Source organism: Bactrocera oleae, chromosome 6 (assembly GCF_042242935.1).
Source record: "Bactrocera oleae isolate idBacOlea1 chromosome 6, idBacOlea1, whole genome shotgun sequence".
Lineage (NCBI taxonomy): Eukaryota > Metazoa > Arthropoda > Insecta > Diptera > Tephritidae > Bactrocera > Bactrocera oleae.
In genome coordinates this window covers 54,486,882-54,510,747 of record NC_091540.1, presented here as the reverse complement: position 1 = coordinate 54,510,747, position 23,866 = coordinate 54,486,882, and the positions used below count along the sequence as shown (strand labels likewise).

The window sequence follows — 23,866 nt, the reverse complement described above, 5'->3', positions numbered from 1 at the left end:
GATTGGAAGGGAATCATCCACTATGAGCTGCTCCCATATGGCCAGACGCTTAATTCTACCATATACTGCGAACAACTGGATCGCTTGAAGCAGGCGATCGACCAGTAGCGTCCACAATTGGCCAACAGGAAGGGTGTAGTGTTCCACCAGGACAACGCCAGACCACACACTTCGTTGATGACTCGTCAGAAGCTACGGGAGCTCGGATGGGAGGTTTTATCGCATCCACCATATAGCCCGGACGTAGCGCCAAATGATTACCACCTGCTCCTGTCCATGCGAATGCCCTTAGTGGTGTGAAGTTGAACTCAAAAGAGGCTTGTGAAAAGTGGCTGTCCGAATTCTTCGCAAATAAGGAGGGGGCTTCTACGAGGAAGGTATTATGAAGTTGCCGTCTAGATGGAAACAGATCATCGAACAAAACGGCGCATATTTTAACAAAATCTGATCACTGTAACAATTTTAATTCATTGAAATTCTTTTAAAAAAAAAGTCGAGACTCTAAATAACCTGACTCCAGCTTCATCTATCGAATATATAGTTCATAAAAGTATTTTTCCTTTTTCTGATGTTAGCAGAAAATATTTCAAATATGAAAAAAGCTTAGCCATAAAAAAAATGTTGATAAATCTGCTCCAGCTTTCTGTATATTACTCTTATCGAATATGATGATCTAATCGAATGCCTTCAATATATTTATATATTTTTTTATTGAACTTACTTATGTTTCTGTAGATTATTTTCTACTTTATTAGACATGATATAAATATTTTTAATTAGGAAGATTTTCCAACTACAATCCCTGACCGCAAAATAAAGGCAAAAAAATCTTTTTATGAAATGATACCAAGACCGATATGAAACCGAAGAGAGATTCTGCTATTACCTGCGCACTTTCATATTTCAAATCTCAATTTAGGACGAATTTGGTCATCAGAAGTGCCTGTATATGAGGATGTAAAGAGGAAAGCTCTCTCTCTCTTATTATATCCTCGCGTTGAGTACGAGAATTCCATGATATCAGAGGGCATTCGGCTGTAAATGAGTTTACATTAGGAGGTAGATAATCATATGTATTTCGAGGATGATGAATACCCTCGGATACTTGCCAAATACAATTTTAATTTTAGTTCAGTCAAAACACTTTCGATAATTTTGAAAATTCAGATTCTAGGGCTTTCGTAATCAAAAACAGCACTTATGTTACAGCGTCTATCACTTATTATATTTACACCAATTATATACAATATTAAATAATAATTTAAAAGACCTTTTTCAATCAAAAAATTAAAGTCTTCTATAAATTTCTCATCTACTGACACACACACATGCAAAGAGATATTGTTCACTCAGTGTGTGATCGAATTTTCTGCGACAATGACTGCTTTTTCGCACCTAATTACTTACATACCCATCAAATAAGCAGAAAAAATATGTGCGCACATGCATACATTTAGGCGCACATGCCAAGCAATTTGTTTACGTGTTTTTATTTGAGCATTTTCTTCATTTTGCATATATTTTTCATATGTTTTGTGCCTCTGCTTTGTTGTCGTGCGCAGTGACACAGTTCAGCGACGAAGTGTCAAGTGTCGCGCGAATACCAAGTGCACTCACCGCTTGTAATCCAATTAGCAAATGTGTTGTGACAGTTGGCAACGCTTTGCCAAAGTTGAATGTTCTTAAAGTATTTTTATTTACATTTAAAACGTTTGCTTAAGTAAGCTTAAAGAAGTTTAAAAGTAGTTGAAAACTAAATTTTCCTTGTAATTTTCTTAATTTAAACACTTTACCAAAGTGTAATAGTTTTTATTTATTTACCAAACGTATTTTATTTATTTTATAAAGTATATATTTTACTAAATTTTGAGATTGAGATAAAAAATATCATTGTTTGCTCTCTTTCAAAGCAGAGGGTATTTGGACAAAGCCTCAGTTATATAGTATCTTCACATAAAAACTTTCGAATACAACGATTACCTTCTAGGAGAGATACGATCTCTGCAGACGGAACTGAAAATTTCAGATGGACTTCCACATTATATAGAGTGATTGACAGCATTTTAGTGCAATTAAGCAGCAATTTAGGATATCAATCGACTATCCCAAGCTACGAGAGCAGAATGTCTTATTTCAGTACATGTATGGAATCAACAACAAAATTAATTTAGTGTAATGATCATGGAGGGTAAATTATAACAATTAAATAAAAGCGAACTACTTGTAACATAGTCCTAAGCCTTTACCAGCACATTTTTCACCTCCAAAGCTCGGATAAGACCTAATTGACAATTGCAGACTTAACGACTACATTAGATTAAGTTAAGAATGTGGACACTGAATGCAATTAAAATGAAATAAATTAAAAGACTTAATTATTCTATTCAATTATCTTTTAGTGTAAATAGTATAGTATATATATATATATATATCAAACTTCTGACCCACTTTGTGGTATTTGACTCTCTAAAATTAAAGCTCTGAAAAACTTTCAACATTACTAGAAGCTATATGGAACCCTTGTGTGTTACCTAAGTTGACAATATCACAACTTGAACGATAATTCACATTCAAGACTCTCTCACTTTTCTAACTACAAAAACTCAAATAAAAGTTATTCACGAAACTCTTCAAACTCAACTCCACCTTCATTCGTAATGTCATGAACTAAACGGCTTCGGTTCCAGTTTTACGCGTTCTTGAAAATGAAAAATTCATGTACTACTCAGCTTCAAAATTTATTGTGACGGAGAAATTCCTGAACTTTATTTTTTAGATAAAAAATTCAAAGAAAAGTTTACCACCTGAACGCTACGATTGTCTAAGCAAATTTTTTCTCTGATTTTGTAAGTGAGTAAGCAAAAGCTAGAGTGGCCTCAAAACTTTACCAAATGCCAAACCACAAAGACTGAAGAATGTAGTAAGCAACAACAAGTATTTCAACCGACAAATGCATAAATATTGGCAAAGGAATGCAATAAAGAAAACGAAATTAGGAAGCAACGAACAACCCAATCTCCGGCATTTTGCATTGATAAAAAAAACACACATTCCTTGTATGCCTGCCAAACCCTTTACTCTTCCAACTTCATTTCTTTAGTGCTACATTGGCTTTCTCTTGGATTTGTAAGGGATAAAAGACGGCAACAATTTTACAAACATCTGGATCTGCAAGTTTTTGGTCAAAAAACTAAGAAAAAAGTAAACACACAGGGTCTTACCACAGGATTGTTAAAATATTAAAAGAGATAGTGGTTCAACTCCTTTTTTCAAACGACTACCGCATTGTTTGTGTAAACGATCGTGTGGGTAAAAGACTGTGTAATGCGCAGCGCTATCTTGCTAAGTAAGGAGATCATACAAGACCTTGTCTTCAATTTTTAAAATCTCAACATCCAACTCTGGCAGCAACCTCCGCCTTCTTTCAGGCACTGCGATACGTTTGTCCTCGCTCGGCTGCTGACCACACGATTATACGATTACACGTTTCCAGTATGTAGTGTTGTGCATGATTTTCTTTCTATTGGCGACCGAAAGTCTGAAATAGTCGATTAAAAAATGCACACAAAACAGGGAAAAGCAAGAAAACACAAAAATAAAAACTTTTTCGATAACAAAATACTTGCATTTTTCATGTACTGGACACCGATAAAGCAACAACATTTGAAAATGAATTGAAAGCAGAGCAAGAGACAGATACCGCTACAAATGTGCCTACCACATGGGTACGTGGCACATCAGAGCAGTTTATAGCGCATTGAGTTCGAAACTCAAACCACACTTCCAAATGGGATTTGCGAAAGTCAATTGCAACGGAAATTTTCAAATTCAATTCAAATGTCATGTTTCGTGTGGCGACGATTGCTAAACATCGACCCTGACATGCTGCAACCGACGAAATATCCAAGCAACCGACACATAAACTCACATCCAAGTTGATTGTGGCCCCATATGTGTCAGCTAGCGCCGACCGAATGACGCTCATATCGCTTTGCACCGGCCCGCTCACGTACTGGCTATTTGTTTGCCATTCTTTTTTGACTATACAACGCTCTAGCGGACTTTTGGATAAGCCTTTGAGACATGCTGCATTGCTCTAACATATTATGCAGTGAACACAAATGCTCGTGCTCGCACGCCCCACAAAATGTTGCATGCTGCGGCAAATATGCCACAATTGTTGCCAAATACAGAATTTTTTTGGTAGCATAATAAACTGATGACATCTTAAATAAGTCAGTAAGTGTCAGGGAAAGCGGGGTGGTATAACAGTGATGTATGTGTGACACGACTTAAAGTCTTAGGAAGAGGAAATCTCCTTTATGTTGGTTTTAATTTGTGGCTAAGAATTTTGATCTGTTTCATAATTTTTCCCAATATCATGACTAACTAATACATACATATATTTTGACTTTCACTTAAATTTTTCAATCTCACGGCATCACAAAACTGGCTCTTTTAAAAAAATGTATACCCAACAAAGACGAAAGATTCCTGCGTAAATATCTAATCAGTGTAAGATTTTCTTTAGGTATTTGTCTTGTATATCGGATTATAAAAAGCATAACAGTCAAAAGGGAATTTCTGAACTTTATCAGCCACTTAAAGATGGATATTTTATTTGCTAAGTCGTAATTTTTTTTTTCTTTTATATGGTAACCCTAAAGTAAGGATCATCTCGTTATATATTAAATATTTTATCTTTTGGCTTCATTATGGGGGTACGTACCAGACGTCTGAAATCTGGAGGCTGAAGCTCAAACCACTTTAATTATTTTTTGAAAATCTTTTGATATGATAGCATAAATGTCGACCAGTATACTAAAATGCCCAAATTAAAATATATTTCGATTGAAAAAGAAAGGATAGCCCCCGAAAATATAATCGTCGAAGACCATTAATATAATATTTGAAAAGCTCACTTCTGCTTGAAAAACTTAAGAAGCATTAAATTTTATATTTACTTTAAACAGAGTCATCAACCACTGTTGCAAACGTGCTCACTCGTAATTCATTCGCGCGGCCAAGGTTAAGTGTTGTGCAGCCATTTATTATTTACGTCTCTCCAGTACTTCAAGCACAGCTACAACTGTACACTTCCACTCTTTTCGCACTGAATTTGCCGAAAATTGCAATGTGATGGCCGTGTTGCAACACGAGTGGACGCAGTGTTGCATGTAGAGACACTTTTTAAGCAAATCACGCAAATCTTACAAAGGACCTTCGAGTATTTTTGGTGTTATTTGCATTGCTGTTATTTTTGTTATAGTTAGTTGACACACAAGTGAAGTACCGAGTGTCTCTGCACTTTTATGTGGCAAAGTAATGGCGCCCTCTCAATGCTCATGTGTGCCACATATTGCAGTGACAATTGGAAATACTCCAAAAAACAGAGAACAATGCAAAAAATACGAAGTTATGCAAAAGCAGTGCAGGCAAAATGACGCCGCATGTGCCGTGCCACAAACGTTAACACAGCTACATTTTTGTGGCAACTACGTGTCTCATAGTTGGAAAACACCGTCGCCCATACACATTCTCGGTGCGGTGGCATAAACGCACCTTGACACCGATTGGCGCCAAGCGGCATCAGACATTTTTCGAATTTCACACTTCTCTTCTTCTTCCACCGAGTTTTTGCGTGCAACATTCTCTGTTTTTATTTAAATGTGTGCGTGTATCCCCATTTACTGAATTTTTCAATTTGCGCAGAAATGATTGCATCTCCACCCGCTTCCGCTTTACTCGCAAAGTCCATAATGCGTGGTGACACTCATCAGCCGAGTGTGAAAAGTGATGAAGACTACATACTCGGATATATAGTTGCTGCTTTGTTAGTGTAATAGTTTAGTGTGCTGCTGACGTTAGTCGTAGTTTTTTTTTCTGCTACACAGCTGGTAACAGTCTGCCCACTGATGAGGCCCGAAACAATTCACTTTGTCAGATATTCTACTTTTTTGGTTGAAATCACGCAACTCCTCTGCCATTCACCATTTGTCACGTAAAATGGAGTGGTGTAAAAAGCCTTGTAGAGCCCATAAAAAAAAGTTTGACTATATTTTTTAATTGCTTGAAGTAATGTATCTGAGTTCTTATACTGGGTCCACATATTGCTTAAATTGTTATTTTTTTACTCTCTTACTCACTATATATATAGTTCCAAAGTCTATTCTTCATATCTAAAGCTTGGGCTCAGAAGCTTCAGTAAGCTTTCAATTTCCCTATAGTTGTGATGTTCAACTATAAAGCTCACTGAGATTAAGGCCTAAATTGCAAAACCGCTTCGAAACTAGTTTCAAGTGCAAGTATGGGTGAAGGACCCGATCTCTTACCGATATAAAAATAGAGAATTACACGTGACCTGCAAGCGTATCTCTAAATCTCCCAAAATATTTGAACTTCTCAAAAGTGGGTTGAACTTCTAGAATCCTTAATTGGAAGGGCAATAAGAAAACGCCTTCACTCAAAAACGATGAGACGATGGATACATTATAATAAAGCCCAATTCATAAGTAGCTTACAAAAAAGTGAATATAAAGTTTTTGTACTTAAGAATTAATGCCTATAATGTTTGCTATGAGTTCACAGTTGAAGAAAGTATTGCGAATCGTAGTAGTTATATCTATTTATCAAGTAATAGGTTGATTTTATAATAGCTTCAAGTGAAAAGTAACTCGCTTTTGCATCATGTGGAGTCAAATTCATTCCATCAAATGATTCGCGAAACTTTGAGGGTTTTGAATCAAATAGGTAACTAGCATAAATCAAATAAACTGGAATATTAACAGAATGCCAGGTACTTTCCCCAGAAAAAAGGTTTTGAAGGTTGGTACTAACGTAACAGTTCGTGACCATATAAATCCAGATTCATTCTAGCTACGTAGAACCAAGTTTTCTGGCGGCATAAATTTATATCCTGTTAACTGCTGGACTAGAAATTTCTTATCTGTCAATTTGGGTACATAAACCAACAAAATATTACTCAAAAATAATCAAACCCCTATACTATCTAACACACTCGATAAATTTTTAACCTGAACACAGGTTTTATTTCAAACGAAATATATTTGAATTTCTAATGAACTCTCCAGCACTGAATAAATACTGAAAAGTGGAAGGAAAATTAATAAGACTTATCTTGTGAAATCCAACTAGTAATACTTAAATTAATATATAATTTCAATTAATATTGTTTAGTATTGCAAATGATATTGCTCCTGAGGCGATCAGCTATGAAAAGTCAGCAGTTAAATAGAGAACAAACTCATACAAATTAAAAGAACCTGTCGGTTTGTACTAAAATCGATGCTATTCGTTTGCAAATATATATTACTCATTTATAAATATAAATAATTCCACTCTAAATATTTACCATCTATATCTACTCTTCTAGGTGCCATTTGTGGCGGCCACTGCTGTACGAATGCAACCGAATTGGAGCTGAGAAAGAAGTCCACCGGCGAATTCGAACGTCTGTTGCATCATCATACCAATAGTCTTCGCGGCATACTCGAATCCACGGCGAATCTATTTCAAAGTGAGTGGAATCTTAAATTTTAATTTAAAACAAACTATTAAAATAGATTTCTTTAACTTTGATTTACTGTTGTAGTATCGAACAAAATAATAGTTTTCAAAATTTCGATAACAAAAATAAATTTTTAAATAATATTCTAATGAAATATAAAAAATATTAAAAATATATAAGAAATTTTTTTCTTTTACAAAATCAGATCTCTATCTTATGTCGAATTTAAAAAAAAAAAAATTAATATCTTTTGAACTTTATTTTTTTTTCTACTGTGTATATTAAAATATAAAAAAAGTAAAATAAAAATATAAAAATAAAAAAAAAAAATAACATATTTAAAAATTCATATGTTTGATGTAAAATATGAAATTATTCGAAGAATGTCATTGAATTTCTTTACAGAAATATATTTCTAATAACTTTCGATTTTTTTCTAAACATTAATTTTCTCAAAGTAATTTGTTTTTTTAAAGATAAATATTAATATACAAGTACATTAAAATATCAAAAATTGTTTTGAAAAATTTAAAAATATTTTGGAAATAAAAATATCAAAGAAATTATTATCTTTTTCTCAAAATAATTGTTTATATAAAAATATATATTATATTAAAATATCAAATATAGTTTTCGAAATTTCAAATATCTTTCGAAGAGGAGAGTAATCGTTGGGTTTATTATTATTATTATTAAATTTAACATTTCAAAGAATTTTCTTTCGATTGTCGATTTTTTAGAAATTTTATTATTTTTCAAAAACTTTTTTTGCTAACTTATTATTTTTTAAAATTTTGTTTGTAAACTTGTTCATTTACTAACATTCGATATTTTCTAAATTTTTATTTTACCACCAAACTAATTGTTATTATAATTTAACTTTTTACAAAAGTTATTTATTTTCGACTTCAAATTTTTTTTTACTGAACTTTTTCAAATATATTTTCTTTTCAAAAATTATTTGAATTAATATTTTCGAAAATTTACTTTTTTGTTTTATATTTTCAACAATTCAATTTTTTCATAAAATTTTTTAAATAAATTTTTAAAATACATCGCAAAATTAAAATTCACAGCAGCCCTACTATGCGTGCTGCCAAAAATTCTTATTGCAACACTAAATGTCTGAATTAACATACAAACACACAAAATAACTGAATAGAAAGTGTCGTACGTTTTTCAACTTTATTGTTTTTTGGCATTTCATACAAATTTTCAGCGCGAAATTTTTTGTAATAAATCAATTCAGTCAATGCCAACGAAACGCAAAATTATGACTTCCTTTTCGGTATATTCGCGAGCACTGTAGCAGCACGCCGTTACGCCCGCTTCAAAGCTCACAATGCTGAATTCGCACAAAATAGCAGATACAAAAACAAAAGACACATTGAAATTATTTTCAATGTTCGCACACGCCATACAAATTCAAATAAGTATGCTAATTTCGTGTTGCTGGCGTTTTTTGGCGCATAAAACATTTGCAAAAAATTATAAATACATATATATTTTACAACAATGCAAAACAATAACAACAACGCTAAAAAGTAATCATTAGCATTTTATTTTAAAACTAAAAAGGATTTATGAAGAGAAATGCAACGTTTTGTCAACGCTGTGTTTTGAATAAATAAAATGTACAAACTCGCGCACATTATATACATGTATGCATGTGTGTATAAATATTTTTTGTTTTTGCTGGCATTTGTTTTGATGAATTGACATGTTAGCGCTCGTTTCGACACGTATATTTATGCCTTTTTGACCGAATTATCATAGCCATTAGCATTTTGTCTACAAATAAATGCACAACACATGGTTGTTGTATACACACACATACACACAAATACTGAAATTTATAAAGACAACAATATCATAAACAATTTTGGTCTTGCATCGTCTATAAAGTAGTCATTAGAGGTCTTAAAAGCCGTTGAAATACGTTGAGATATGATTTACTTATGAACTGGCGTATTTTAATCGTGATTGGTGGACGCTACTAAAAAGGTGGGTGTAAGCTTAACATGGCTTGACACAACAATGCGATTTAATAAAGAGCAAATTCGCATTTTGGGAAAATCCAAAGGCCCTGTCGAAAACATGGACTTTTTCTGACTCACTTTGACAACGCGTAGAAAGATTGATGATTATGAATTACTAACGCTTTCGGGTAAAAATTAATTGCGAAAATTTTTCTATCAGTAGTATTGTGAATTAAAAATTCAACTGATCTGTTATTGGTTCAAAATATTGTTCTTTCGGAATAGTTGTGTTTCTTTGGATTTTCAATTTCTCAAAATTTTGAAAGAACGCATTTTGCAATTTTTTCTCAATAAAACAAAATATATAAAAAAATTCTGGAACCCATTTAATGCGGTAAATAATTCTTTTATATTTTTTTACTTGTTGATATTATGCATAAAAACAAATATGTATGTCAAGCATACATAAGCATATGTATATGTATGACTGCTTTTCCATTTCGCCGTACTACTCGTTACTATATTTCATAATGTTTATTGTTTTGATTTTCGACAAGTTTGAATGTTATGTATTCATGTCGTTCCCGGTATTTATGCTGCAATTGTTCTCATATTTTATGCTGTGGTGAAATAATCACAAATTTACACCCACATGCATTCAATGATTCCATTTATACAGACACACAAACATAAATATATTGTATAATGTTTTCATTTATTTTTTTGAATTGTTTCTTTGTCATTATTGTTATTTTTTGTAATCCCCGTTATGTTACAAATGGCTTTGTCAATTGAAATAGAAAAATTCTTTGAACTAAAAGCTGTGAGCATATGAGAGTTTACAGAAAACATAAAACATACTTCAATTAGTCTCCGCGCCAATATATATATATATTATAAGTACGTAGATATATCATTTATGGATACATTAATATACTTTTGCTATTTTTTATTCACACAGATTTTAGAGACAGAGTCTCATATCGATTTTTTGAGCGGTGTAACGATACTTAAGTGGCATTAAAAGTGGCGTCTTTCGGGAATATATACAGAAATATATCTATTCAAAAATCATTAAAATAAAAAGTTGAAAATTTTGTAAAGTGACATTTCTAAGTTTGGACAGAAGTGTTTCTAAGACCCCATTAAGACTAGCCTAAGCGGAGGCTAAATCCTACGCCACTGTCTAGAAATATATCTAAATTTCTACACAAATGTTTCTAAGCCCCCATTAAGACTCTCCAGCTAAGTCCTCTTCCATGCTCATGGCGCCACGCACTTAAATGACAAGGGAATCTTTGCTTAATTGTCATCTGAAAGATACCTACTGCTATTTCATGATTTTGCTATTTTCGGCAATTTTCAATTTGTAAGAAGATACACACACATACGCACTAATACCAATAAATTAGCAGTGGAATCGGTCATGCTTCAATTGTAAGCGTAGACAAACATGCGCGCATGATGTCATTCTCAAATAAATTAATTAACATGATCATCGTAATATTAAAAACTGATTGATGCTTCAAGCGACTACACATACTCCCACACATACATACACATTCAACCACACTCGTATTGTATACAAATTGTTAGCCATCTCCTCACCAAATAGTTGACTTCTTCGTAGTTAATGTGCTGAGTGTGGGCGTCGCCTTCTTCCAAATTCAATTCAACGAAATATTTCTTTTTTTTGTTCTCAAAACTGTTCGTGTCATCACTCATTTTTTCAATTCTTTATTCGTTTTGTATATCATCAATTGCATATTGTTGTCGAGTAGCTGTTATTCCTTTTAGTAATGGCAATTGAAATCGGATTATTTCTTAGATAAACAGCAGTGCAGGCATTGTATTTTATTTATAAACAGCAAATTAGGTGAATACTGTAGGCGGAAGGGAGTGGAGGAAATATATACGTTTTTTTACAATATTATATATTTTATGCGATCTGGGTTAATAGTAAAGATCGTTTTTTTTTTTGCAGTTATAATGCACATACATACATATGTATATGCTTGTATATGTATGGAAATTCGTATGTTTGATTGAAATCAATTCTCTGAAAACGTGCTAGTCCGAAAATTTATTCGAAAAAATTCAGAGCGACAATTTAACAAATGGTATGAAATATTAAATAATCTACAATATTTCGAAACGATTTTGCAAAAAAAATATCTGAGTAATGTATCCGGAAACTTAAAAAATTTTTTTCTGTACTAATAAATTATTATATGGACTATTTTAAAGTAAACAGAAAGGTATGTAGGTGTAAAATTAAGGACTAATAAGATTGTTGTCTGCCTTGCAAAGGTATTTGTGATTAGAAAACGGAAACTTATAAGCTCGTACGGTAATTTTTGGAGCTATACATATATTCGGAAATTTATAAACTTGATAGCATTAAAATTACTGTTTAATTTAATAGCTGGTCTCCTAAATTAAGTGTTTCAAAAACAAATTTGATTTATTGCATAATTTCAGAGTAAAATAAAGCCAAGGATAAATCAGATATGCGTTCCTGAATATTTAGGAGTAATCTTGGGAAAAACATCAATAATCTCTGATCATATAACTTAGAAAATAGCACGAGATTGAAAATTTCGGAGTTGGTTGAAGTTAGTTAAAATGCATGCTATAGAATTAGTATTCTTTTCTTCCCCGGCGAGTGTACTAAATATTAAATTTTCTGATTTTTGAACAATTTTATATGCACTAAGATCTAGAAATCGTGAATACAATAATCTTTACCTTGCAAAAAGGAATCGCAGACCAGAGTGCCAAATCCGCAATTTCTACAACAGAGCAGCGAACAAAGCTTTTTGTTTCGGACTTAAGGCATTTTGCAACAGTAACGTGAGAATATCACCAACTGTTACTTTTAGCCGCAAAAAAAAAATTTTTTTCAGATATAAAAGCATTGGCTTAACTAAACTTTTGCCTCCGGACTATCTCTTACAGCTTTGCAAGCTCAAATACATTGTGCCTTATATTTATTGTTTTTACACTGGCAAAGAAGAAATCCATTTGAAAGTGTCAGCAACATATTCTAAAATATTTGCTTAGCTACAATTGTATATAAAATGCAATTTCAAACAAATTGTTAGCTATAAAAGTCTAACAAACGATGTGTGTGTGAAATTGCCCTGTGCGGCTTGGCATGAAAAGCAAAATGCTGAACTCATGTAGTCCAGAACTGTATAGTGGCAATAAAAGGTAACCAACCGACACACCATGTTATCTCGGGTCACACAGGCGATTTGCACAGAAAGTTTCTGTTTACCACCAGCCAGTGCCAGAGTTTGTGACAATAGTTTTAGATAATTTGTATTTTTATACAATTCACTACACTCACACAATAATGTTTAGTCTTTTTTTCAGAAGAAGCTCACACAAGACCCGTTAGCACTAGTCTTTCTGCTTTATAGTTGAAGTCAATAATACTGCACGCCGAAATGTAGACAACACCTTGTAATAAGGTTTATTTGGTATAAGTGCCAAACTTTCATAAATTAGACTTAAATTTTCAAAAACCTATTTACCCTAACCTAATGATCTTTACAGCATGCACTCCATCAAAACAATTACCATGTAAAAGACTAGACATATTACATAAGTCTAAAGTCTGCTCTCAAGGAGGGTGATTTCAAAATTATTTACACGAAATAATTTCAGAAAACTTGAATTCAAAACAGAGAGTTAAGATTTTAATATCAATAAAAAGTTCCTCGAAGCTTTCAAAGCTTAATGGAAGCCTTTAGAAAATAACAAAGTATACCACAAAGTGATAATTGATTGAAAATTTTCTGTCTCGTCTTCAAATATTGGTTATTTATTTTTATAATTTTGTTGTAATCGTGTCATAACTTCATAACTGTAGCATACTGTTAGCTTCATGTTTATAAATTTATTTCATTTTGTAGCCATCATCTTTCAACTTGAAAATCTGTAGCATAGTTCTAGAAGCTAATTTCTTTTTTTGATAAAATAATTTTTGTTTGGAGTTAAAACTTTCAACTTAAAATCTTAATCTTTCCTACAGGGCTTATACTGACATACGTATGTTTTGTTGGTGGCAGTAAGTCACGAGTATAAAAAGTCAGTTGCAACGCTTGGTAAAAGAGTTAACTAAGTGCAAGCGGAGTACGACGCAACAATAGCTCATAAAACGTGCAACAATGTGTGTCAAAGTCAAATTGCATACAAAATGCTGCCACACCCCACTTTCTGTAATCAAATAATGAGTGAGTGTGCATATGAATGTGTGAAGATTTAGTTTTGTTCAACTCCATGTGAATCAACTAAAGGCCTTTCATAACAATAACAGTGCAGCAGCGCCAAAGCGCGCAAAACACAAACGCAACGGCAAAAGCGCGGAAAACTTTTTGCAAATATTGCCTTCCGTTTAAGCGCCGAAACGTGTTCGAAAGCTAAAACCAGTGTTTTAAGCGCGTCGTATTACATAAAATATGTATATGTGTGTGCGTTTTAGCAATTCTGAGTGTACAAGCGTAATAATAATCATTACAAAGCGTGCATACAAAAATGATGTAAAACGAAAATGAAAACAAAGCAAAACCGGAAACACTTTGTGACAAAGGGCATCACTACTTGCAATTCATGTATGTGAGCACGTGTGTGCAACGGCACTTTTTAATCCGTGAAAAAGTCGAGCTATAAGCGGGCAGAATAATAAAACGCAGCTTCATTTACCGTTATGTACGTATGCATAATTTAAGCTCTTGGCTTTGGCATCGCCATGTGGGCGTAATGAAAATCCTCGCTCCCTCGCTTTTCGCTGCAACGTGAACTATGCAAAAATATTAACATTAAATGTATGAAATGCGCAATTTCCTGCTTAAGTTTAATACACATTTTCATTTTCACGCGTTATGATTGCTGCTGGTGTTGTTGTTGTAGTTTTTGTTTTGGTCAGTGCTGTTTTTAGAGCGCAGTTTCCTACGTTATAGTTGTTGTTATTAGTATATTTATTGTTGTTGTTGTTATTTTAGCTGTGCTAGTGTTGTTTTTTTCCAGTTTCGCTGTTATTGTTTTTGTTGCTCTTCTACTGCGCGGTTGTTAACCAGACAGCATGCTGCGCTAAAATTTATTCTGTGCGTTTATTACGTATACGCCGTGACATCCACTCTTGGTTCATTCATTTGAATTAGCATTTGAATTGCCTAAAGTACCTCAGTGCTGTGGAAAATATTACGATAATTTTGTTACATTTGACTTATAAAAGAAATTAATTGGAATGAGTGTCAGTTTTATGTATCTCCTTTAAATGTTATGTTTTCTCCTTTAAATTAATTTTCTCAGACCAAAGTTGACTACATATTGTTTAAAATATGCAAGTTGGTGCAAGAAAGCTTTTTAAAGTTGATACTCGCTCAAATTAGAATTATATTTCTTTATAAAGTGTCTCTGCAGCATGATCACTAGTCGCTAGTTGATGCTCTTAGATCTCAAACAGGCATTATCCACTTCCAAATAAATTTAAAACATAAAGCTTCTTTTAGCCATTGAGGCCTTGTGGTGGCACCACACAAATATTTTCAGACTCATAAACGACAATTACAGCTTATATTAATTTGCCTTGACTTTTTACCTAAAACTGTGAATCGTAATCAACTGCCAAAGAAGTTAAAAGCTTAATAGCTGTTTTGTAGTTGTCCTCTTTTCTAGTAAACCTACTATATATTGATATATTATAAATCCCAAATAAGTTTCATCCAAAGCAACATATCGCAGATAGAAAAAAAATATCGGTCGAAATAATGGTCCGCGTTCAAGTTCTGTAAAACCCCTTCGCTTATTGGAAACCAAGACAGCTCTTTATGTGCACCAGGTTCAGTTGTACTCAACCTTTCTTCTATTGCTTAATTTTCAAAGTTAAAGCCTACGACAAACGAAGTGAAGTATGATTTCAATATTAAGATAATTCCTTGAACAACAATAACTTCATTCTGAATTTTATACTCTCAAATTTGGTCCTTAAAGCTCTTTGATAGATTTATTGTTGGATATTTAGTTGAGTTCTCTTCTAGGAATATCAACTGTTTTTCTTCCACCAACCCCAACAGTCCTATAAATAAGCGTGCTTGTCTAATAGTAAACTTCTCACACACAATATTCTGTAACTAGAACATTAAAATTATATTTGATTACACGTAACCTCACAAACTCTCTCTTCAATGACGTTCTCATTTGGTCGTAATCCAATCTTGCGCAAAGATGCGAAATATGCAAATGATGATTAGAACATTTCGTGCAGCAAGTGATGGGACACAACAGGCAGTCGGTGCGCATTTACTGATGTATTATACATATGCTTTTGTATATGTGCCAACGGCAAGTGCTTACTTATTAAATTTTTAATGAAGGTGCTTAAACTGAGAGACATAGAATTTGGGTAAATTGCTCTGTGGCCAAGCGCTCTTTTTGCATATAAACAAATATGCTGTCTACGAGTAGGTATTAGTTACAAATGTGTATATGTTTGTATGATTTGAGTTTAAATTGAGAGTCTTTATCCTCATGAAAGTCAAATATTTCCAAATATTTGAAGCTGAAACTATAAATATATACTCTTGGTATTATATCCTCAGTAAATCAGTCTCAGTTAATTTAATTCAATCTATTCTTAGTTTAAGAATCTGTAACTAGCAGTAAGTATTTGTAATCAAAGTATTGCCTCTTCCTGCTAAAACATGTCAAGATCAAGTCGGAGCCTTTTAGCATGAATGTGCTCTACTTTAGTTAAAATGCCAAATTTTGGTTTGTAGACCAACCAGAATCTCCATTTAAGAGAAAAGTAACGTGTTTTCTACTAATATTGAGTTTTCTTTAACCCAGTTATACAAATAATTTTCTTATCCTATCATCAACAGTCCACCAAAAAATTGTTTCCATCCAATACTGATATTACACCAAACTCGTGATGTTCCTTTACAGTTGTAAAGACCAAGAGATAATTGATACTTACTATTTCAGGTCTGATTCGCTATATTGTCGTCAACGTTTTGGCCTACTGGGAATGACGGTTTTGCAACTTCCACAACTTCTAACTCAAAACTTCTTCCATGTGATGATCTTCAAACAAGCGGAGACAATTTTAAGAATTGTAATTCTCAGTACACATCCGTCTGTTCGGATCTGTAAGGATCTACAGTGAACTCATAAAACGGTCAGATCTGAGCTTATCATTTGTCTAAAACATATTTACAGTTCATATATATATCCCGTACAGATAGTGTGGTCTCGCCACAAGGTTAACACCTTCCATTTTCCTCATCCCCAAGTTTAACTTTTCAAAAGCAAAAGTTCTGGTGAATTCTTAACCTCTTATTCTCCAAATTTTTGACAAGTAATGAATGCTTAGTAATGCTAAATAATGAGTACATAGTAAAGAATAATAATGAATACGTAGCGTTGGCTTAGTGCTCTCAGAAAATATAAGAGCTTTTAACAAGATTTGCTTTGAAAAGCTTAGTCGAAGTGGTAACCCTAATAATCGAAAAATTCGTAAGTTTGTTACTTACGTCTTGTGGTAGCAATTGATCAACTTTAAGTCTATAAAACAGAATAAGGTTTTAATAAAAATAATTAAGTTTTCATATTCTTAATTAAGCATTACGTGAAAAGGAGATTTTTATTTTTTACAATGTCCAATTACATCGCAATTGCCAACGAAGACAATTACAAAGCCTGATGGAGAAAAAGTACAAATAAACAGTAAACTTGAAAACACTTTTCTACAAAAAAAGCCACACAACTACAAACAGGCCTCAAAGCCCGTCACGGGCACGCAAACAGCGCCATCATCGGCAACAAAAGTATTTGCCGGTTCGAAGACTGGCAAGCATTCAATTAATTTTATTATTTTAAATGTTCGCTCAACTTATTTTGCATCCATAAAATCTGTGCAGACTCACTTTGAATATATAGAATGCGAGCTGACGACTACCGGCAGGCAGGCCGGCAGCACCGCTGTTGAAAGCGGTGTACAGCGTCTTCATGAACAATGTCACACAGCTGCTGTTGGCACAAAGTCTTCTGTCTGCCACAAAGGCATCTTCACGTTTTTGTGCACTCAAAGAGTCAGCGCCGACTACTTAACTTGCCTAACGACAATCACAAATTGTGGCAACTGGACCTGCGGCAGGCGTAAGCGGGTGTCGTGCAGGTTATTAGACGCTCGTCAAATGTGTAAGAGGAAGAAGAGGTTTGCCAGTTTATCTGTGTATGCGACGGTGCTGTAAGTCCATTTTGACTTGTGGAATTTTTATGAGAATTTAAAAAAAAAAATTGATTTAGAAAAAAAGGAATAACGCTTAGAGCAGAGAGTTGGCAAAGGAGAGCAACCAAGAAAAACATGCTTGAAAGTAAAAAGAAGTGGAAAGTACCAAATAGTCGGCCGGACGTCGAGGACGAACTCATACAGACACACTAGTAGTGCTAAGTGTGATTGGTGACTCAAACGGTTGCTACGAGTTGGGGTGTTGCCTGTTAAATGAACTATCCAAGCAATGCGTGGGCTATGCTGGTGGAAATCGCATAGGTCTTACTGAAGTCGTGCTATCAAAAAATATAGAGAAGCTTACGTGCAAACTGTAAAAAGAATTGAATGAAATAAAATTAGAAGAGTGCAAACAAAGGGAAATTTTCGAAAGTTAATATCAGTGAAGGATTGGAGTATGCTATTGCATGCCTGCGAAATGTAAGCTATAGAGTCGTGGCAAGCGAGGAAACGCAGTTGTAGTTACTTATTATTGATGCAAGAAAGTTTATATGTATATTCATATGTTTATAAGAGTGCACCTGGAAGCTACTGCCAGTTACGAGGGTGAATTATTCGTGTTGAGCTTAATGAAAATACTTTTCAAACACGTAGTTAGGTTAGAAAGCTTTTTAATTTTGTTTAGATTTTCGATTTAACAATCGTTATAAATTAAGAAATCTACTGAAATTTCTATATTTTTCGATTCAAATAAAATCTAAGATTTATTTTCTCAGAACTATTGTCTGCTTACAGAGGCATGATTTTGAACTTATGCTTGGGAGAAAATGTGTAATATTTTAGCAACACGGTGATCGAATAAAAAAACTTAAACTTCAAACCCAGGCTTTTAGGCTTGCGACATTACAAGAAAAAAAATATCTATATGTTTACATTAAGATATAAAGTCTAAAATTTCGAAGGTTCGAAACGACCTTGTTAGATAGTTGCTTCATAAACTGCGATATCTGGTATAAATTATTGGATTCTTCAAGAAGTGATCTTCAGTAATTTACTCTTCTTCAGAAATGTACTCAGCTAAGAACCTGTGTAATTTCTCTCACACGAATTTTTCGATAAAGTACTATATATTCGTTATCAGTATTCTCTGTTTGTACTGCTTGTTTCATCTAAGCTGCTGTAAGTCAGCGCTTGCTCTGATCATTTTGAATATTACTCTTCCAGAAAAGATGTTTATTGGAACAGAACCAAGCTTAGACAAAAACATATTTTTGATTATCAGTGATCTGATCCTTATATCCTAATCTTAAGTGCCTTATATTGGGATCTATAATAATTTAAAGATAATGCCGCGTTTTTGAAAACTAATTTTTTATAAAAGAGACAAATTTCTTTCATTTACTACGCTACTAATACTGCTGATCTTTTATCATTCCATGATGAGTAAGAGAAAAAAATTTCTACCCAAGTTCACCACCTAATTTTATGATATTTGATTATTACGTATATGTTGATTATTGAGTAAAGCACTTCCGACTGATAAATGAGAGATTAATAGATTAGTTTAAATGTAAATGAATTTCTATAATAACATCGATATGAAGTGATACTATCGCTGAGATCATCTTCAATATGTGGGTTTGGTACTGGGCTACATTTCGAAAGAATTTGTAGTTCGGAACTCCGCTTTAAGAAATACAATATATCTTGCTGCAAATACTTCTCAATAAGAGAACAAAGCACAAAGTGTGAATAGTAGTCCTCGTATCCGTAAGACAACTGTGGGTGTAAAAGTAATGTGAAGCCCTAAAAAACACTTTCGAGCGATTCTGTCTTACTGCACATACTTTGTTTTGTACATATGAGTTGGGCAGCCAGTTAGTCAGCCGCCAAACGGCCATTATAGTGTGGGAATCTAAAAATAGTTTCCTGCACATACGGTTGGCAGTCAAAGAGGTCCGTTCGCGTCAACAAAAAGAAGCGAGCAAAATGAGCTAAGTTTATAACAGCGACCAGAGCTGCGCTAAAGCGTACAAGTTTTCGGTTGAATGACTAAAGTTGCATAAAAAAACGTAAGAGAACTTTGGAGTTCTGAAGCCGGCACAAAGTGCTGCTTCAACTAAAGGAAGATCGTAAGAAAATCCGTCAAGAGCACAATGAGTGCATAAAAATTTCATTGAAAAGGCGAAGAAGTGAAGCAAAGCAAACACAAATAGAAGAACAAGAAATCGAAAGCAACGCAGCAATAATGACGACCAAATGAAATGGAAATGTGCATAATAAAGTTGAGTTGTTTCACACGAATTCAAATCCGTTGCAGCCGACGTAGGAACTTTACAGGCCGCCATAGCGTTTTTGTTGCATGCCACACGTCTGCTTGGTCGACCAGTTAACTGCCAAGATGTATGATGCGCAGCGCCAGACTCACAGCTCTACGCGGTAGATGAACGAATTTTTGCTCTTCCTCTTCTGCTCGCTTGGCTTTTATTACCTTTTTGCTTTTGTGTGCTTATTTTCGGTAGGATGTGGCTTGGCAGCTTTTGTGGCATCGCAATCTTAGACGCTGTGGCTTTTCGGATGACGCTGCTTGCCATATTCTCATTGCAACAGAAGGTATTCTTATTCCATATTTATATATGTGTGTGTGTGCTTGCTGGAAAACTGGTTTCGGTATTTATATTTATAGGCTGCCCAGACATTCCATAGGGGGCATTTGCACTTAGTACCGACATGGTATTTGGTGGCTTTGCTGGCTTGCAGCAGCTCGAGGCAAGCACTTTGCTGTTTTGCTCTCCTGCTTGCCGTTGAAATTGCTTTGTTGTAAAGAAATTTCCCAGCAATTCAATTATATTTTATGTTTAATGCTGCCGTGCAACGTGTATTGTTGTCACATTTGTTGGTGGCAGCTGTAACAACAAGGCATAGCACTTTGCAGCTGTGTGTGGCACATATGTTTTGCATTTGTTGGAACACATTGCAATGCAGCTTAGGCAACTAGCCTTATTTTACTCACTTTAGTAAGCCGACCAACAACATGCCACAACCAATACGGAGAGTTGATGAGCGTACTTTCAACGTGGAGTCAAGTACTTGTTTCTTGTGCGCAATTGCTTGTAGTTGCATTGCAATACCATTGAATTTTACACTGTAAGGAGTTCCGACGTTGTTAGCGGTAGGTGGGGTGGAAAGGAAGCCAAAATGCACCTTTGTTCAATTATTTCCATCAACCAAATGCTGTGTGGCATGGCTGTGTGGGTTCAAGCGTGTGTTTAAAGCACACACATGCTATGTATTTGGTCAACTTATAGAAATATTTCTCGAGTGCTCCTCAATTTTGCTCATTAATTGAACATCACTGGCGCACTGTGCCACCCATGTGGACCACCCACATCGGCGTAAAATTTATTCAGTATTTGCTATCACTTCGCCAAAACGCCGCCCATTTATGTGCCTTGTTTATTGGCAATTAATTTAGGAGGCTGTCAGACTTTCTTGTTATTGTAGAAATATGCAAAATTACTGCTTTCGCCAGAGAGAAAATTTAAATCTGTTAAATAAAAGCCACACATCAAGGTCGGTGAGTGCAAAGGTGCCACATTTTTGCTAGTAGTTTGTTAGTGAAAAGTTTTGCTGCAAGCATTTAATGTGCATGTATGTGTGTGTGACTCGAATGCAGTCGCTTGCGTATAATTGGTTGTTTACTTTTATGGTAATGTTGACCCGGAGCATCAAAAAGATAGCATATTTCACCGTTATTTGTGGATGGTAAACTACTAAGCTTGTGTAGAAAAATTAACATATGTATATTGATCAGTCTGTTTAAAAAAATTCATATTATTTTTAAAACAATTATATCTTAAGCAAGAGACAAGGCACATATTTATATATATATATAGTATATAGTATTAATGTTTTTTATATTTTTTTTTTAAATAAAAAACGTATAAAAATATTCTCTACAGAGCTTGCTATATTAAAACCAGAAGGCTTTTTTGATATTTTTATACATACCATTTCAATAAAAATTAAATACTAACTACAAGTACTTGTACATATCAATACATAAAAGACTGTACTAAGAAATTTTTTCCTGTATTTGTAAATCTCTCCTCAGCCTAATTGAATTGATCGGTTTAAAATGTAAAACAGTTGACCTTTCTAGTATGATTTAATACTAACAACAACATTACGTTATTAATATTCTCGTCCTAACTCACATATATAACATTTGTTATTTATATGCAATCCCCACCAAAAAGTCTTCTACTCCAAATTCGTTCGCTCGACGAGGTTTAGTGGTTTAAAAATGACAATGCTTTGACACTGGAAATCTGAAGAAAAGCTATAAATCGCAATGGCAAAACTGCAAACTATTTTAAATAAGAATAAAATTGAAAATTATCACCTGATTCTTTCAGAAAAACTCCCTTCTTGCATAATAATATTAATAAATTTAAAAGGTATGGATATACTTTTGTTCAATTACATCACGAAATATCTTGGGTGAATCGGATTTTTCATCTACTCCGGAAGTATTTCAATAAAGCTCTGTAATTTATAAAGCATGCACATACATACTATGTTTATATTTATATATACATATGTGTATCTTGGCTAGCAACTTAAAAGTGCCATAAATTAACACGTCCATATTCATTTAATTTTATCTTAATCCTAAAATTTTGTAATCTTTATTAACAAATTCAATTATGTGCATATATTTAGACACACGCGCTCACTCACGGCAAATTCATGTTATCCACTCGCAATATCTTGGTCTGAATTTTTCCTTTTTTCCTTTCGTACACATTAATTAATTAATTCATTCACACGAAACGGAACGCTTTCGCATACAAACGTCATAACAATAGAATTGGCCACCTAATCGGTGATGCTAATGCATGGACTACACGAAGGAGCAAGCGAACAAGTTCCGTTACATGCCGACAATGGCACTCGCTTTCGTTGCAGTGGCACAAGCATGAATAGAGCGGCCTCTAAAAAGGAAGTAACCAAATGAGAATATAGCAAATTTAAGTAAAAAAAAATGTAAGTTAATTATAATAATAAGTCTGTAGGCCCTGTAAGGAAAATAATACAGAATGCATTTGTTTAGTAATTAGAACTAACCTTCACAGAGAGAGATACAGCGTTTTGAGTGATCAATAAAGCATAAATAATAACAAATTTGCATGATCTGGCTTCGAGTTGCTTACGCATTCATAGTATTCTGTGAACCTGCATTTTTTTCCTGACTTCACATCCCAACAAAATGGTCTTTGGAAAGATATCGCTAATAATGAGGAGTATTCCGAACCAAGAAACAAATCGTACTATGAAAATGATATTCGTAGCTGGCTTGAATCGGTTTTTTCGACCTCGACAGAAACTTTTCCGTCTACCTGTTACAACTTAAAGCCAACTAGATAAAATTTGTCCTTAAGACATGTAGCCATATACCTTAAATTTTAGATTATGGCGTGCGTTCATGTTCTCGAATGCCCGAAGGGTACATAAGTCGATACCCTAGCTTCAATTCCTATCTTTTACTGAGTACCCTGTAATCTGAACGAAGTAGGCTTCAATTGTTTAATATTCATTAAATAACCATATAATCTTTCAGGAGCGTACTCATAATAAAAGTGACAAAGTGGAGCGATTGACTGTGAGGTGTGAAGAACGTTGGATTTTAAAAGGTTTAGAATTAATGCATTTCCAGTAGGGAGCTAAGGCGTAGGTTATTGCTTTTAAAACAATATTATTGTTGTTGTGTTTACTATCTTAGTGTCTTATCTGTTAGAATTCTTTCAACTATATTACACAACCTTTGCAAACGAGTCTTAAAAGCGGAACTATTTTTTTCTATTACGACCAGTTTGGCAGTATCTTCTCGGCATGCTTCAAGGCAGATGCATTCGCAGTTGCCAACTGGTAATATTGGTTGCACACATACGCACACATATTTATTTTTATATACTGACTCATCAACTGACCGGCATTGTAGAGCTCCTGCTCCTTACTGAGCATTACTAAGCTAAGATAAGTGTTGTATAGACCCGTTTTATGATGCTTTACCGCCTTTCCGCCTGGTCTACCGTGCGCTGTTGCTGAAGTGAATAG

General features: G+C 34.0%; 1 protein-coding gene across 3 annotated transcripts in view; it reads left to right on the top strand.

Annotated features, from left to right (window-relative positions):
- The window catches only part of dally (division abnormally delayed protein), a 643,966-nt gene that overhangs the window by 154,101 nt on the left and 465,999 nt on the right, over positions 1–23,866 (top strand). For all 3 annotated transcript variants that reach the window (XM_070111680.1, XM_070111679.1, XM_070111678.1), the window contains exon 3: positions 7,394–7,537. In XM_070111680.1, coding sequence (XP_069967781.1) covers positions 7,394–7,537 — 144 coding nt within the window. The remainder of the gene's footprint in view (positions 1–7,393; positions 7,538–23,866) is intronic.